The 18,691-nt window shown below is 41.1% G+C and overlaps 1 protein-coding gene across 1 annotated transcript in view; it reads left to right on the top strand.

The window, feature by feature from the left end:
- DNAJC10 (DnaJ heat shock protein family (Hsp40) member C10) overlaps positions 1–7,394 on the top strand; it is a 41,677-nt gene extending 34,283 nt beyond the window's left edge. The window contains exons 22-24 of the mRNA XM_032224949.1: positions 1,491–1,610; positions 3,743–3,856; positions 4,737–7,394. Of these exons, the coding sequence (XP_032080840.1) occupies positions 1,491–1,610; positions 3,743–3,856; positions 4,737–4,748 (246 nt within the window). The 3' untranslated portion in view covers positions 4,749–7,394. The remainder of the gene's footprint in view (positions 1–1,490; positions 1,611–3,742; positions 3,857–4,736) is intronic.
- Positions 7,395–18,691: the final 11,297 nt, after the last annotated feature.

The raw sequence follows: 18,691 nt of genomic DNA, 5'->3' as shown, positions 1-18,691 counted from the left end.
ACACTTAGGTAGTGTCAATCTAGCTAAGGTCATTAGTGAGCACCAATGACTTCAAATATCTCTCAAAACTCAAAACCTGGCAATGATAGTTGAAGCAAAACTATAAAAGGAGTCTATGTCAGAAATAGAAATGTTGACAATATAATATATTTTTCAGAGTATAAGATGCACCGGGGAGTATAAGATGGACCGAGATTTTGAAGAGGCAAATTTTTAAAAAAAGTTTTTGCACTCTGCAGACCTCCCCAAAATGGCCCGTTTTTCATGAAAAAGGGCCCATTTTTTGTCAAAAGGTATGCATAGCCTTTAGAAGGCTTATAGAGTGCTTTGGGGGGGGGGGCAAAAATGATCAAGACCCGGGCCATTTTTTGCTCATTTTTGCCCTCCCCAGCCCCTAGGAGCACTCTGGAAGATTATGCACAGCCATTTTTGAAAAGGGAGCGGAGTTTTGGGAAGTAAAAAATGCTGTATTCAGTGTATAAGACGCACCCAGATTTTCACCCTCTTTTTTGAGGGGAAAAGGTGCGTCTTACACTCCAAAAAACACGGTACTTATCTAAGCACAGTTCTTTTATGGCAACTAAATTCTCCATTAGCATCTGGCAAAAAATAATGGGAACTTCATTGGCTTATTCGGTTTGGTGGTTAAAGTGCTGGCCTAGAAACCAGAAGATTGTCACTTCTAGGCCTTCCTTGAAAGCTAGTTTTGTGGTTTTGGACCAGTCACTCAGCCCCACTAACCTCACGGGATTGTTGGGGAGGAGTATAGGAGTCAGGAGTATGAGGTATTTTTGCCACCTTGAATTACTGTATTTATGTGCAGATAAGCCAAGATCAGCTAATCTGTGAATAAGTATAGCCAGAAATCTATATGGTATATAAAAAAGGTGGGATAAAAAAAATGAGATGACAACCATGAGCAGGGATAGTTCGTGGTGCAGAAAGTGTCTGAACCTGAACTTTGAAAATCAGTTTCAGTTGCTCAAGCACAAGGGTGTGACTTTCTCACAGGAATTCACTGTATAATAGATAGTTCAAAGGCCGCTTTCCCAGGATCTGCTTGGTTGATTTATGTCCGCATTAGTAATGCTAGAACTACTTTATCATTCCAAACAAACAAATCCTCTTATGGCAAATCTTCAAGCGAGGAATGCACTACATTTTGGGGTGGGATGAGAGTTCTCTCCTTTCCTTGAAACAGCCTAAAAAGTTGAGAATGGCTGAACCAAGATCCATTGATTTGGAAGCTCTTGAGAACCGATTAGTTAGGAAATCAGTTATTTGGGATGACAGAAGCATTAACTACATAAAGTTATGAGACTGGAGTGTTATAAAAGCATGAATGAATGAATGAATGAATGAATGAATGAATGAATGAATGAATGAATGACAAGGTATCTGCTATCACCTAATTGTTTAGTAGTAAAACTAATTGTTAACCTGATGGACTTTAACATGCAGCTCCTTTTCTTTTTTTCCCGTTTTAAAAGACTGTTAAAGGAAAAGTGAAAGCTGGCAAAGTTGACTGCCAAGCCTATGCTCATACGTGTCAATCTGCTGGCATCAGAGCCTATCCCACAGTTAAATTTTATCCTTATCAAGGAACAAAGGTAAGCGATCTATATCAGCAGTTGCAAGGAACAGATTAGAATATTTGAGGGCTAACACCTGTGCCACCTTGCCATAGTCACTCTTTTATGAAAGCCTGCAGGAAAGCCACTTTCCAGTGTAGACATGTGGTACTAGATGCCTGGTTCTTTATCTTAATAAGCCATGGTTTGCTAAGTTATAGATATAGGGTGGGCATTTACAAGTGTTTTCAGAAAATACATATGTCTAGATTAATATCTGTTCCAAAAAGTCTTGTGCTATTTTAGAAATGCATCCAATAAAATGTACCTGGTCATGCAAAGCCCCACTCACTGATTATAAACTCACCTTTTAAGTATTATAAGCCAAAAAGAGGTTGGGGAGGGGGGATTTTTACTCCTGATCTCTCAATACTGTGTTTCCCCAAAAATACGACAGGGTCTTATTTTCTTTTTACCTACAAAATATGGCTTGGGCTTTATTATGGGGGGTTTATTGTTTTGGGGTTGCCGGGCGCTGCTCTCTTGCAACTGGACTCCCAAAGAGCTGGGCACAGCCTCATGGGTGAATGGCTGAGTTGCGCCTGTTCGCCACCGCCCGGCTCCCATGGCTTGGCGCCTTCCAAATGCCAGTGAATGGTGCTCTGCATGGCTGGAGAGGGGGGTTATGCGAGCTGCTGTTCCGCTCTCGCTCACCCACCTCCCAGCCTCAAGATGCACGGCCCAGCTCTCATTATGGAGTCAGGGCACCTCCACCGCCGCCGCCGCCATCCCAGCCTGGCTTTTTCTGTGGCTTCCAACCCGAGTCTTTCGGCAGTGGCTGCTCTGGGCGCATGCTCTATGGTTGTGGGCCAGCTGCCTGCAGAGTGTACAACCATAAAGCGTGCGCCCAGAGCGCCCACTGCTGAAAGACTCAAGTTGGAAGTAGCGGAAAAAGCCACGCTGGGATGGCCATGGCGGCGGAGGTGCCCTGGCTCCGTAATGAGAGCTGGGCCATGCATCCTGAGGCTGGCAGGTGCATGAGCGAGAGCGGAACAGCCGCTTACGCAACCCCCCCCTCCAGGCATGCAAAGCGCCATTTACTGCCATTTCGAAGGAGCCACCTGCAGGAGTCGGACGGCGGCAAACAGGTGCTCATGCGGCTTGGCGATACCCCTAAGTCAGTGAATGGTGCTGTGCCCGGCTGCAAAGGGGGTTTGCCAGGTGACTACTCATGAACATGGTCGCTTCATGGCTGTTGTGTTGCACTGCTGCGACAGCGCAACACAGCCATTCGCCCATGAGGCTGTGCCTGGCTCTTTGGGAGCCCGCACACAAGAGAGCAGCCGCCCGGCAACCCCCCTCTTCAGCTGGGCACTGCGTTGCTCATCAACCTAGCGGTATCCCAAAGGCACCAAGCAATGCGATCACCTTTGCCCGCCACCCAGGTTCCCGCGGCTTGGCACCTTCGGGATACTGCTAGGTTGATGAGCGGCGCTCTGCCTGGCCGGAGGTGGGGGGTTGTCCGGGAGGCTTATATGCAGGGGGCGGGGTGTTATATTTTTGCCCACAAGAAAAATGTGGCATGGCTGTATTATAAGGACATGTCGTATTTTCAGGGAAACATGATATTAAGCTATGAAATGTATTTGAATATAAGTAGCTCGGATTGGTAGTTGGGCTGAGCTTCGAGCTTGGAAATTTGGTTGCAAACGTTTTGTCACCATTTGAGGAGATTGTCAGTGCACTTAGAATTGTGCTCGTCTGTCAGAGTGATGCAAATTAGTGTGGATATTGTTTGTTTCACTACCATGGCTCAGAAGTAGCCAAACAAACAACATCCACACTAATTTGCATCACATAAAAAAGCCAGTGCTCTGACAGATGAGCACAAAGCACACTGACGATGTCTCCTCGAATGGTGACAAAATGTTTGCAACCAAATTGCCAAGCTTGGAGCTCAGACCAACAGCCCAAATATTAAGCTATTCTTTATTTATACGTATCACTTTGTCCTTCCAAAGACAACAGTATCAAGCCTACATAGATATTTCCTTCATAAGCAACACTAAACATTACTATTAAACCACCTGTAAATATGTTTGGTTCTGTATTTGCATGTGTCTTGAGCAGAACTGATCATTCTTTTTTTTTTTTTTGCTCTGTTTTTAAAGAAAAATATTTTGGGGGAGCAGATCGAAAGTCACGAAGCAAAAGTCATAGCCCAACTACTGATGGAGAAAGTGGAAACCCTTAAAAAGAAGAAAAAACAGTCTTCCAGAAAAAAGGCAGGCAATACTTTATAAGATATTTTGCCAGAAACATACCTTAATGTTATTATCTTATACCATCAGTATCTTTGAAATTGATAGAGCTGCCACATTTGGCCTGCAAAAAATCAGTGTGATGATTAGATGTTAACAAAAGAGATTTTCCTGGATATTTATAGCCCAGATACGGTAGTAGTTGCTCCTGAAGGTCGAATAGCTTTTCTGAATATTTGATCAGATCACTGAAATTTGGGTGTCCTTACTGGATGATCAACTACTAATACGAACCGCTTCTTCATGCTCTTCAAATATGTTGGCCTTGGTGACTAGAATTTGAGTTGCTGTATGCGTGCCAGGTTTGACTAATTGCCAAAAAACAAAAAATGCCATTTAATACAAGCCTGGAAAAATGCATCCTGTGAGCAAAAAACCACTTTGCTTCTAAAGGATGGCATTCTTATGTTTCCTTTCCTTTTTTCAATTTCAACATTTCATGGTTGAGGCTGAATCATTTCAAATATTTGTAGATTGTTGGAGCTAAGAAGGCTGACTTTGAATGGAACTGAAGCCCAACAGGTGGTAGTAAACAAAAATCTGATATGGGAGTCCTTTGCCAAACCTGGGAGATCATTGCAAAAAAAACACAACAGTATGTTCTGGAAAAAGAGTCGTAAGATTTAATCCAAAGAGGAAAGGGACCGATATTGAACAACTAGGAAATATTTAATACATTGCAACGAAGTTAATAAAGAAAAGAGTTTTCCTCTCTTTAAGTTGTAGCATAGTTGATGTTCCAGTAGTAGGTAGGAGAGAAGAAAGCTGGGTTTCTGAGACTGTGAATGCAATAATTTTACTCAATCATCTTTTCTCTTCTTTTCCTCCCTTTTTTGAAAACCAGGATGAACTTTAACTTAAGAAGTGAATTCAAATCAAAGTGAATCTGCAGCAGTGGCCTGATCAGATCATGTTCCTCAAGAAGAAAAGGAAATGCACTGAAATTCCTGGGCATGGGAATCTTCTACGACTATTAAGGAACATGTTCTGAATCATCCAAAGTGTACATTTAGTATCAGAGACGTCAACTCCGGCAATCAGTTTGGTACCCTAACTGCATCTCAGGAAGGCTGTTCTTCTTTGATTATGGACATGGGACATGATGGGTATTGGGTTGATTTTTTCCCCTTTTTTCTTTCCACCTTCCAATCGTACTCTAGAGAATCATCTTTTCCTGTGTTGAAAAAAGATCCTCAATAAGATGGCAGGTGAATAGTCTTTTCTTCAAGACAGAAAGACTAAGCAAATCTCTTCATCTCTGAGGGAAAAAGACTGAACTTTGGTTTTGTCTCTGAGGGGGAAAAGGTTTTACTGTTAGTGCGCTTTGTCAAGGATTCACTGAGTAAGCTAAAGATCTAGGAATGATCAATTCCCTTTAACATTCAACCCTCTTTGTGTAGAATATGAGTTACCCCAACCTCTAGACTATGTTGAAGAGCACTCAGATCATCACAAACAACTGCATGAAGATTCCAGTGCATGGCAGTTAAGAGAAAGCCATGCTTGGATTGGTGGAACATTTTGTGGAACTCCACTGTAAGTGCTCAAAGAGCCATGACGTCATCTCTAGGGTCATACAGAGAACTCGATTCAGCAGCTGGCAGTACATACACAGTGTTGCAAGCTAAAGCAGTTTGGTTTTTCATCCCAGGCTAAAGAGTTTCCTTCTGCAGATTGTAATGATATATCTAAGAACATTAATGAACAGAGGGGTTACCCATCGTGGCCTCTTGAAGCAACAGTGAGATAATATTGGCATGGAAATTTATTGATTTCAGCAAAATTTACTTCCAGGTAAGCAACTATAGAAGAACTTAAGCTTAAAGCTTTTTACATCAAATCAGATACACCTTTTAAAAAGCAAGCCTATAAAAAGATATATCTGGATGGAATTTTTCCAGTTCAGAGAACACCTTTTTCAGTTTGTGCCACAACAGAATTATTCTGTTGTTTTTTTTTAGAGCAGGATAGTCAAACCTGCATCTGAGGCGTGCAGTGTGCTTTGTTGCCAGCCTATGTCTTAAGAAGCAGAATTATAAAACATAAATCTATATTTCAAGTGCCTTCTGAACATTTACTGATTGTGAAGCTTGTAATATTGGGAACCTAGTTGAGATATTCCCATTAGACTTGTTCAAGGACTGAGAGCAGTGTCCTTGATGCACACCCATACAGTATAATACTTGTCTGATGCCAACAAGACCTATAAAATTATGAAATCTATTTCAGGTTCTGAAAGTCTATATATCACTTGTTCTCACACTTTTTCTTGCAACTCTCTTGCTAGTTACTTGAGAGAGAAAAACCTTTCTCTACTTAAAAATGAAGTGTGTTTAATATTGACACAAGATGACTGGCAGTATTGTTTTAAGATAAGGACACTACTTTTCACACATAGCTTTTTTGATTATCTGCCCTTAAGGTGAGGTCAATTATTGGTGACCACATCCTAATTGTTACCGACTTCTTGTATGTGTAATATTTGTCTGCATATGGAAGGATCAGGAAGGATATATGTACTTCCATAATCTGAAATATCCATACCCAGATGTAATCAAGGATAGCAGAGCTAGGAACACAAATCTTGTTATAAAATTTCCAGATATGCTTCTTCCAAGGCTAAGGTTACAGACATTGCTGGTGAATAGAAAGCAAAACAAGAATATGATTTGGTCTGTAATAGAAAATAATAGATAAAATGGCTACATCTATTGATAAATGTTTTTGTTCATCAGTTTCTCATATAGCCTATTTGGGGTACAGGATTCAGTAATGTAAACAAATATTTTAAAATGCTACCTTGCAGGAAGAGGGAGAAAAATCTGCCTGCCATTTACTTTTACTCTTAGAAATTGATTTGCAAATTATTTTCTGTATGTATACCTGAGAATGGGTTTTGCCAATAAGGAAGCTTGATTTATGACAGGGTTTGGAAGATCTCTTAGGCTTATCTACCTTTGAGCTCCTTGATGATACAATCTAGGCCAAAGATTCTACATTGTAGGAAAACACTCCTGTATTCTTGAATGTTTAAGTATGTAGTCATACTTTTGGATACTAGACTGGAAGAAAAATAAGCAATTGAAGAAACACAGAATAAACATTTGATTAATTGGGCTTGCATTTGAAGAAGTCTTCGTGTAAGTAGCCTGAATTCATTTGTGAGATGGGCCCATTATTGGCTACAGTAATGGGAGTCAAATATATGTGAAGGCACAAAAGCTAAAACAACTTGTCTGGAGAAAAAATATAAACCATACCTGTTCCTGGGTGCCTGTACTTCTATGTATTACAAAGAGGACCTTTATAAATGTTTGGTGTGCGAATGGCAATTCTGTTTTAAAATCAGTTGTAAAATTTACAAATAAAGAACGCTATTCTTTTTATCCCTTTTAAACAGAACAGATACAGAGCTACACACTGTGACTGACAAAAGTTCATGTCTCACTCCATGATTGTATTGTAAACCAGAGTTTATGATAAATTAAACTCTATTTCAGGATTGTGGTATTTAATGTTTGTCAAAAAAATTTTTCCTGAATACGTTCTTAACTGTGTTGCTTCTTTTCAAAATTCCAAGCATCCAGTGATGGAAAATGAGCTTTGTCTGAACTCCATCCATCCATCCACTGCCCTTAGTTTCTCAAAGACCTCGCCCCAAGTATTTGTGGAGCAGACATTGAAACTCTGATTCCATACTACTACCCTCTCCTAAAAAGGGAAAGTTGGAGCCTACATGGAAGTTGCTCAACATGGCTGGATTTCAAGAGGGCACACCACCACCTTCAAGGGCAGTGGCATTTTACCCTCCCTAAAAGTGGCATTAGTCACCAAACATGTCCTTTCAGCCATCTTAAGGAGCTAAAGGACCCTGTTCCCTTCCTCGGATTTCACCAGTCCAGAAATAAACAGATCTATTAGTTCCAGCAAAAAAGGTTTAAACCAGATCTGTACACAGTTCTTATATGAAACACTTTGAATACTCGTATTATAAATTCTGCGCAGCATTTCAAATGTGGTTTCACCATAAATATCTCTTCTGACCCCCCTCGTCCCACACCAAGACACTCCGAGTCAAAGATACTTTACGGAATTTATTAACAGGCAGACAGGTCCTTGGCAGCAAAACAGCACAGATAAGCCTTGGCAGCAATCCAACACAGATAAGCTGTGGCAGCAATCCAGCCTGCCAGGCTCACAATACTGTTCTCCAACATTCGTTAATGTGTTGACTTCTGCAAAAAGGGTGTGTGCACAAGCAGTCCTTTTATAGTCTGGAGAGGAGCCTAATTACCAGCAGCTGAGTGCAATTACCTCCTGTAACTGCGCAACTGTTCCTTACACCTATTAGCTCTCCGGTGCCGGGCATCCAGGAACAACTCACTGCTGACGTCAGGATCACACTCCCTTGTCTCCTCCCCACTGGTCCAAGGCTCAGGCGCCTCCAGGTGGCCAACCAGCCTCTCTGCGCCCTGCTCGGAGTCGGAACCCTGTCCAGGATCCTCCAGAGCCGACTCATTGGGCCCCTCACTGTCGGAGTCTGGTGGCAGCTCCAACGGCTCCTGCTGGGCCACAACAAATATCTATTTATGATACCATCATAAAGTGATACAACCATTAAATATGATGGTAGCTGTTACATGCAGTGATATATTTTCATTTTGCAACCTATCTGGGAAATAAACACAAGGAGAATAACTTAGGTATTTGTTGTAAGCCGCCCTGAGTCCCCCCAGGGAAAAGGGCGGCCTATAAATAAACTTTCAAATTCAAAAAATTCAAAATTCTTCTGGTTGATGAATCAAATGGGTCCAAAATGGATGCCTGGTCTTTCATTTTGAAGAAGAGTGGTGAATCCAGGTATCAGAGACACCTATCTGGCCATCTGTTGGAGGGGGGAGGAGATCAAAATCTGCAAAATGAAGGACAAAACCTCATGATCAAAATTGCCTCTAGTGCATGTGACATTGATGAGTTGAACTGCCATCTTGCAGATTATCTCTCACAGACATACGTATGCACAATGCTCATGCCACTACAGATACTCCTTCAATGTCCTTACACTCCCTCTCCCACCTTCCTCATATATATATACATACATACATACATATACATATACATATACATATACATATACATATACATATATACATATACATATACATATACATATACATACATATACATACATATACATACATATACATACACATACATACACATACATATACACATACATACATACATACATACATACATACATACATACATACATTAAATTTTTACAACCCCTGGTAAGCCCCAATTATGGGAGGAAGCTAACTGCCCCAATTATGGGAGGAAGCTAACTGCTTCCATCATCTGTCAATCGGCTCGTCACAAGAGTCCATCACGACAGAAACCCAATATTTTTACTGTTGCCTTTGTTATATTTGTGGGGTTTTTTGTTTTTTTTAGGCAAATGTTTTAACCACTAAGCCACAGGCTCTGATCCGTTATCAGCTGAGCCAGGGAGAAAGGTATATATTTAAAGTCACAACCCCTGGTATGCCCCAATTATGGGAGGAAGCTAACTGCTTCCATTCTCTGTCCATCGGCTTGTCACAAGAGACCATCCAGAAAGAAAGCCCAATATTTTACTGTTGCCTTTGTTACACTTGTGTAGTATTTGTGCTGATAAATATACACAAATGTAACAAAGGCAACAGCCCCTGGGGCTGCAGTGGAGAAGTCTTTATTATGTAAAAGGGACTAGCTTGGCCTTAATGGCCCATTAACAGTGGGGATGAGCAGGAAGCTACAGGCAACTATTCTGTCTTTTAAAACATGTTTCTTTCTTTTCATATCCAGAGAAATATTCTGCCTTTTCAATATTTCCTAGGATATTTCATTTTTCTGGGAGAGCGCTGAGTGATAACTTCCTACAGTCCCTCAGCCATCACACATCAGCCGTTGTTGTTTTTTTAGAATGATCTCAGAACTAGAAATGGGCTCTTTGGCCTAAACCTAATGCTATAGAAACATTACCTGGATATAATGAATTTAAAATTTCCCGAGGAAGGTTTGATCCTTTTCCTAGAAATCAAAGAACTAACCAAAATGCTACCATAGTTGTTCCAAGGATCTTTTATACTTCCAGTCAAAGATCATCAGTCACGAAATCCAGGAAGGAAGACTTGTCGCTTCAGCCAAATAAATAAAATACTTATTTGGTGCAGGAAGGCACGCTATTAGAAGCCAAATTCCCAAAGCAGACGGTTTCAGCAGATGCAAGCTTCAGATCAAGCATCTGTGACATGTCCAGAAAAAATAAAGATACTGAACAGGAGAAGAATGTATTACACTTGCCCAACATGTTTTGTAATACTCTGCAAGGCAATATATGAAGTAGCCAGCCTGATGGGGGCAATTAGCAGCATTTGATTCCTTATTGAAACTCCTAACTATATTTGCACACTTGGACACAAATCTGCTTGTCCTGCAGAGAATACTTAGGCATTAATGTGGCGGGGGCGGGAGGGGGGGGACAGAAACAGACCTCTGTCTATTAAAAAGGAAGCAGCCATCTTGGCTGAGATCTCAGACCCTTAAAAAGTTTGGGAGAGAGGGAGGGAATGTGCTGCCGTGGCTCAAGTGGAGTTAGAGACACTGGATATGGTGATGGTAGGCTTAGCCATCTCCAGTCCCTTTCCGTTTCACCTTCCTCCTGCGTAGGAGTGAAAAGCAAAGCCAGATGCCCTCCACCCACCCACCCACCCCCACCTTATTTCAAATTTTAGGCCCTTGTCCCTAGAAGGAGACTGAATCTTGCATTACCTCTTTTTTCCAGGTTCACGTGACACAGCTGAGCAGGGGGAAACAGTTTAAACTAAAACAAGCCTGAGGCTATTTGGGGAGAAAACTAATCCTCTCTTATCCTCCTGCTGACTCAGTTTTTGTGTTCTGTTGAAGTGTATTGTGCAAACCTATTAGCCTTGTCACATTCAGTGAAAGCACAATATCCCTTGTAAGGGCAATAAAAGAGGTTTCTGGTAATGTTTAAGGGGGACCAGATTTTGGGGAACAGAGGAAGGAGGCAGATACATAGACACAAGTACAAAGGGGTGAGGCATTGCATATTTGCAATTACACCCTCCGGACCCATTTATTTATTTGGCTGAACACTCTTGCATAGTAGTAAGCCATAATGAGTTTGCTCATCATGCTAAGTCAAAAACAAACTGCAGAATCATAGAATTAAAAGAGACTTTAAAGGCCACCTAGCTCAGGGCAGGAGCTCCTGGCAGCTCTCTGACAGATGACCCATAAGATGTAGAATTCCGACAGACTCTGCCACTTTGCAGTCTAGAAACTCTTGTCTCAAACTTTTTTACATTTTCTTCTGCAGTAATCAAGACCTAAGCCTGGGCTTGTAGCAGACCAGGGGTGGGTTTCAACTGGTTCGCGGCGGTCCCCGCGAACCGGTTGGTCGGCGAACCCGGAAGTAAGTAACTACCGGGAACAGCGAAAAGCCCACCCCGCCCGCCCACACTCCCTACCGGTCTTTGAAGGCTTCTGCGCTTCCACGCAGGCGCATGGCACACACAGCGCCTGTGCGGTTCTCCACAAGCAGCTGGAGCATCGCGCAGGCGCTAAGACGCATGTGTGAACTGCACGCATGCACAAGGATGCCGCCAGCCCCGTTCCAACCGTACCGGTTGGAACGGGATGAGCAACCCACCACTGTAGCAGACGTAGTTTTGAATTCTTTTCGGGTAAGAAGGCAGCACTGGGCTCGTTCCAGATCACAAGACTGTAATTCCCTTGCAGCACTCATGAGATTATCATCATTAGTTCACTGTCAATAAGCACCAGTAAACTGCAGCTTTTGTCCTTCTTTGGCACTTCCTTTTTGTTCTGCCTCTTCCAACATCCTTGCCAAAAAAAAGCCAATGCAGTCCTAGGCTGCCTCAGCAGAGGAACAGTATCAAGATCATGCGAAGTGTTAGTACCATTATATATTGCTTTGAGAAGACCACACTTGGAATACTGCATCCAGTTCTGGTCGCCCTGATACAAAAAAGATGTTGAGACTCTGGAAAAGGTGCAGAGAAGAGCAGCAGTGATGATTAGGGGGCTGGAGGCTGAATCATGTGATGAATGATTGTGTATAGTCTAATGAAGAAAAGGACAAAGGATGACATCATAGCAGTCTTCCAATATTTGAGAGGCTGTCACACAGGAGACGGGGACAACCTATTTTCCATATCACCTGAGGGCAAGACAAGAAATAACGAATGGAAACTTAAAGAGAGATCCAACCTAGAATTAAGGAGAAATTTCCTGACAATGAGAAAAATTAGTTATTGAAACACCTTAAGGTCAGGGTTAGAGTAGAAGATTTCCAAAGTCCCTTCCAACTCTGTTATTCTGTATTCTGCCAAGATCTTCTTTGGTTTTCATGTTCACAAATTCAAGCTTGGTCCTGTGGGAAGTTATCATCCAACCCTCTCCCAGAAAAATGAAATATCCTAGGAAATATTGAAAAGGCAGAATATTTCTCTGGATGTGAAAAGAAAGAAACATGTTTTAAAAGACAGAATAGTTGCCTGTAGCTTCCTGCCCATCCCCACTGTTAATGGCCCATCGAGAAGGCCAGGCTAGTCCCTTTTACATAATAAAGACTTCTCCACTGCAGCCCCAGGAGGGATGGAGTAAAGGCATGATAATATTGGCCCTTTACTCAACTGACCACATGGCATCTGAGAACTCATCCATACCTGGATTCAAAACACAGCCTAGAGAGTAACCCCTGCATGGCCCCATGGGAGTCTGACAACCAATCAGAATACATTTCTTACACAGGAACAGGAAACAGAGAGGTGGGACTGAACAGGTTATAAAAAGCCTAGCAAGCCCCTCCCTCAGCCCTTCTCTTCTTCTCCACCAACATTGAAGCATGTGATCACCTTTTCTGTTCAGAGCTCAAGCCATGTGCCCCTGTCCAACAATAAACCATCTTTCCAAGCAGCCTCCATGTCTCCAGTGTCTTTTTCCCCACTTGGAGCCGAACCCAGAAGGACATTTCTTTCATCAGTCCTTCATTTTGATATAAGTATCTATAGTCTAAGAACACTGATGGTAAAACCAGGGGTGGGTTACTGCCAGCATTACTGCCTGTTTGCCACGCAAAATTTTTTGATTCCTGGTGTATATAATTGTTTGTGTTGTGCCCTTCTCATTTTAGTTTTTAACTATTATGTATTTGTTTTCATCAAAATTACAAATTGGAGAAGTCGTATGCCACTCAAAATTGGTTGATTGGGATGACCCATAGGCCTCCAAATAAATAAGAAATCAATCTAAACCAGCAGTGTTCACAGTGTAACTTAAAAAGGTTCAAAGTGATCCAAGCATTATCATAGTTTTGCAATGCAGGTCCTACCTTTTCTATATGCGCCATAATATCACATACATGTACAGAAGGGCAGGAGCCGTGATGTCATTATTTTTGCCAAAGCGTGGAAGTTGCTGGAATGAACAGAAAAATCCTATCGTGTCTGAGAGAGATTAAATAGGTATGGTAACTGGTTGACAATGAGTAAAACCCAATTGACTGTCCCAGTTACTGTCAGCCTCTGCTTTGCTGCTGCTTCGACTGCCATGAAACGGGGAGGAAGGGCATGGTATTTGGGAGGGGTTACTAATTGTGCTGGAGGAAGATTCTGGAGCTCAGCTGCCTGTCGGACTACGCATGCGTAGGAAGTTCCCGCCAAGACTAACGGCACCGACATTCCATCTTAGTGATGCCTTTTGAAGTTATCTCACACCTGACACTTGGGAGAATTATGATTGGACTGTAACTGTGATGCCAAGGGGTGGGGAATGGGCTATTCTATATATCAATCGCTTTCGCGCCTAAATAATCAGTCTTTGCTTCGCTATGCCTTTAATCATTTATAATTAGTAAAAGTACACTTGACTTCTACCTATGGAGTCTCGTGGTCTTCTTTCCTAATTACCTAATGGAGAGGTACTGACAGTTACATATTATTTTATACTATGTAAAGCTTTTTCAAACCCCAATGAAAATAAGGCACAAAGTGAAAATTTCATGAAGCCAGTATAGATTTTAAACTGCCAGATGAACTAATAATCGTTTGGCAAGGAGAGAAGTTCAGATTATATTTATTTAGTATGATAAGTAAACTGAATCATTGTTAGAAATTTTAAAGCCCAAATATAGGTAAGGCAGCCACTTTGGTGTAATGGTTAAGGGACTAGGCTAGAAATAGGGAGGCTGTGAATTCTAACCCTGCTTTAGGTATTGATGAAAGAAATGTCCTTCTGGGTTCGGCTCCAAGTTTGGGCTTTTAACAGTCATCTTCCTCAGTTAGCATGCCCAGTGGCAAATGTCATAGGAGCTACAGTTCAAAATGTCAGGAGATCCAAGGTTGCCTATTGCTAGTCCAGAGCCTAAGTCCAGGCAATGGATTGCTAAACTGCCTTTGTGTCCTGTAGCCGGGCCAGGCAAAGGGTTTCCTCTAAAGATGTGTAGTAAGTTATCATCCAACCCTCTCCCAGAAAAATGAAATATCCTAGGAAATATTGAAAAGGCAGAATATTTCTCTGGATATGAAAAGAAAGAAACATGTTTTAAAAGACAGAATAGTTGCCTGTAGCTTCTTGCCCATCCCCACTGTTAATGGGCCATTAAGAAAGCCAAGCTAGTCCACTTTACATAATAAAGACTTCTCCACCAGCTACAGGAAAGCATGATAATATTGGCCCCAACTGACCACATGGCATCTGAGAACTCAACCAAACCTGGATTCAAAACACAAGCCCAGAGAGTTGCCCCTGCATGGGCCCATGGGAGTCTGACAACCAATCAGAATACATTTCTTACACAGGAACAGGAAACAGAGAGGTGAGACTGAACAGGTTATAAAAAAGCCTAGCATGCCCCTCCCTCGACCCTTCTCTTCTTCTCCACCAACATTGAAGCATGTGATCACCTTTTCTGTTCAGGGCTCAAGCCATGTGGTCCTGTCCACCAATAAACCAACTTTCCAAGCAGCCTCCATGTCTCCAGTGTCTTTTTCCCCACTTGGAGCCAAACCAAGAAGGACATTTCTTTCATCAGATGTGCAAAATGCTAAGGTATTTTCTCTTAAAAGGCTGCCTCCCACCCAACCCCCTGGTTCTCTTGCATCTCTTGAACCCACTCCAAAAGACTGTACCACAAACATTGTACCACCATTTGGCTGACACTGTCACAGCGGGAGCTCCAAACTGACAACTGGGATTGTTAGTGGCAAGCTGGTTTTGACACCCAGCTTTGAGAGCATAGTAATATCTCAGCATCTGGTGTTTTGATGTCTGGTTTGGTTTCCAGTCAGTCTGTGCAAAAGAAAACAAACTCACAGCTGAACAACTACTTGACATTATTTCAAAGGACTGTAACTTGTTACTGAATAGAACATTAGTCATTCTGGTTAGAACTAAACAATCGAGACCTAATTTCCCTCTCGGGGACAAATAACACCATTTTGGTGAATGGGAAGCGATTTTGTTGAACAAAAATGGCAGGGGAGAATCTGTTTAAATCTTCTTTGCCATCCTAAGCTCATATTGCAGTCCTAGTTCTAATCACCTGCTCTTATGGCTTCTATTTTAATTTACAAAACATTGTCAAAATGTGCATGTTTTGCATTTGTTTTAGGATACCTTGCTTAATTTCAACTTCTAAAAAAAGTTTGTTTTCAGGATTCATTGTCCTTCAATTTATTTTCTCCTTTTCATCTCTATTAGAAGGAGCTTTCATATTTTAATAGCCATTTTGTTCTTTCAGCAAACATTTTTATTAGGATTAAGGACAAAAATGTTGTTAAATCCATGTAGTTGGTAATTGTATTTTTCACTAGTAGTCTTGTCAAGCAGACTATCAAACATTTATTAGAAAATAACATTATACAGAGTCTCATAAAACTTCTCCGGAGGGAGCATTTTTATAGATGTTGAGAATATTTGAGAGAGAGAGATAACTAGAAAAAAGGGAAAGGATAGGAGAACTAACATCATTGGAATAAAGGGTGAAAAGAGATTGTATAGCAGTTTAACTGTTTTCTAAAATCTTGCTAAAATACAACCAAAATAGGGAGAGGCACCTACTGGAGGACAGACTTGGAAACACGTTTAAAATTTACAGAAAAACCTTCTTTATTATGGGCCCTCAGCAAAGATTAAAACTGTTCCAGTATGTTTCAAACATAACCTAAAGCAATGAACTGCTTAATCAGGATGTCCCATTATGTTGCAAGTTGATATCTTAAATGCTCTTGAAGCCAGTAAATCCTACTCATGCCATGTTAGATACATTTTACTGCAATTAATGTGATTTCTGTATGGTTTTAAGTTACCTTTGGGATGGGAATAATTAGAGTCAGCTTGTAGCATTTCACCCCTCTCCCCCCCCCCCCAAGCCTGGCAGCTGTTTGGCTGTTTAGCTTTAAACAAGTTTTTCCTTAGTAGAAAGGCTGGAGGTGATGTCCAGGTTATTTTCACTTCCTCCTATCTCCTCTTAGGCTTGGCTTCTTTCAAACAAAGCCTGTAATAACTGGGATGGATGTATTAAAGGAGGGATGGGGTCCAAAGCTAAAGTAAGAAAATATTCCCATCCTTTTGTCCAGTAGATGAATAGATTACAGATCCACAAGAAGACTTAAGTGAGGATCTGTGTTACATGGGAACCCAAATATTCTCCCAGAGAGTGGTGGAGATAGGAGCAATAACAGAGAGGCCCAGCACATTAGCTCACAATGAAACATATTTTCTTTCTTGATTTACAACTCTATAATTCTTCAAGTGAACCCTTGATGTCTTAAATCTCCCCACAAGGAACACAACAGGCCAACTTGCCATCTGGATATCTCCACCAAAAATTACAGACAAGACTGTTTCCTATGAAATAGTCCAGACAAGGCAGTTAAAATGGATGTTAATTTTACAACATCTGCAGTGATTTATGTGATTTGTTTAATGACATCATTACAAAAATAAGGCAAATTGGGTAATTCATGGCTATGCATCACTGGCATGATTACGGTAAGTTATTACACAGATGATGCCGATTGACACAAATGATGTCAATTATCATGATGACATCCTTTCAAATTGAATAGACCTTCTGGAATAGTGGATTACCTCCAAAATGATCCATGAATGAGGTTTCATTGTGGTTTGATTGGGGATAAGCAATTTGTCATTTACAAGGTTATAGATGCTCATATTATTTCCGCTGGGGGGGGTGGAATCATCTTTCCTTATAATAAAATGTTTATCTGTAAGGCAACACAAATAAATTCAGTATTACTCCTTTGTCTGCAATAACGTTGTGATTCAATTAGCTTGAACTGTAAATGTTCATGCATTCATATGTTGCCACTTCTCTCTCTTATTTTATAGAATAGAATAGAATAGAATTCTTTATTGGCCAAGTGTGATTGGACACACAAGGGATTTGTCTTTGGTGCATAAAAAGACAAGATACATTAATCAAGAATCATAAGGTAGATTACTTAATGATAATCCTAGGGTACAAATAAGCAATCAGGAAACAATCAATATCAATATAAATCGTAAGGATACAAGCAACAAAGCTACAGTTCTGCAGTCATAAGTGGGAGGAGATGGGGGATAGGAACGATGAGAAGACTAATAGTAATAGTAATGCAGCCTTAGTGAATAGTTTGACAATGGTGAGGGAATTATTTGTTTAGCAGAGCGATGGCGTTCTGGAAAAAACTGTTCTTGTGTCTAGTTGTCTTGGTGTGCAGTGCTCTATAGCATCGTTTTGAGGGTAGTGGTTGAAACAATTTATGTCCAGGATATGCAATTTATCTGCATATGTGTTTTGCTTGTAAAGATGTCAGAAAACTAGAGTTGGGGAAATGGGGTTTCAAATGGTGTTATAGAGAGGCCTCTGTATCATTATTACGTCCTGAATTTGAGGGAAGTCTATTTCCCCAAGGGATGACTTAGAGATGACTTCAACAATTTTAGCAGGGAAAAGTGACTACATAATTTCTCAGCTCATTCGTTCAATATATTTCACACAGCTGGGCAAACACTCACAATATGAAACAGGAATAAGGAGAACCAATACTAATCGATTTTCTTCTTCTGTGGGATATTGAAATGACGGCCATTCTCTACCCACCCCTCTTCCAGCCCATGGCCTTTGACATCTGAAGCCTAAAGGTGATTGTTTGACTTTCTTCCCTATTCATCCTTAGGAGTTCAGCTTGGTGAGAGCGAAGGACTTTTTGGGGAGGATTCTTGGGATTGAAAGCAGTGCCAATGTGGAAAAGATCTTAATTCTGTTTACTGCATGGCCTGGGGAAACCAGCCATTTCAACTGAGGTGAGATATAAACGTGAATAATACATTTCCTTAATCCTTTTGTATAATATGCTTACATTAACATGGTTTACCTTGACAAGGATTTTTCTCAGTTAGACTAATGGTGTACCCAACGTGCTAAATTCAAATGAAGTTTGCTACTCTGTGGCTCACTGTTTTGTCTAAATCCAGTCTTTGAATTGCTCTTCATGCTCAATTATTCTTTTGAATGACCTTCATTGTCCTTTGACTGAAGAGAAGAAAGTGAGGCTGAGAACGAATCATACTGCTGAAGCTTCCAACTGAGATCATTCTGGGAAAAAAATCAGCTCATTCAAACTCATAATCCTGATCGGTATATAACTGTTAGATTGTTGAACAACATTGCCCCCCTCCCCTCTAGTATTGGGAGAATAC

The sequence above is a fragment of the Thamnophis elegans genome, chromosome 1 (genome assembly GCF_009769535.1).
Source record: "Thamnophis elegans isolate rThaEle1 chromosome 1, rThaEle1.pri, whole genome shotgun sequence".
NCBI lineage: Eukaryota > Metazoa > Chordata > Lepidosauria > Squamata > Colubridae > Thamnophis > Thamnophis elegans.
This window is presented reverse-complemented; position numbering and strand designations above follow the sequence as displayed.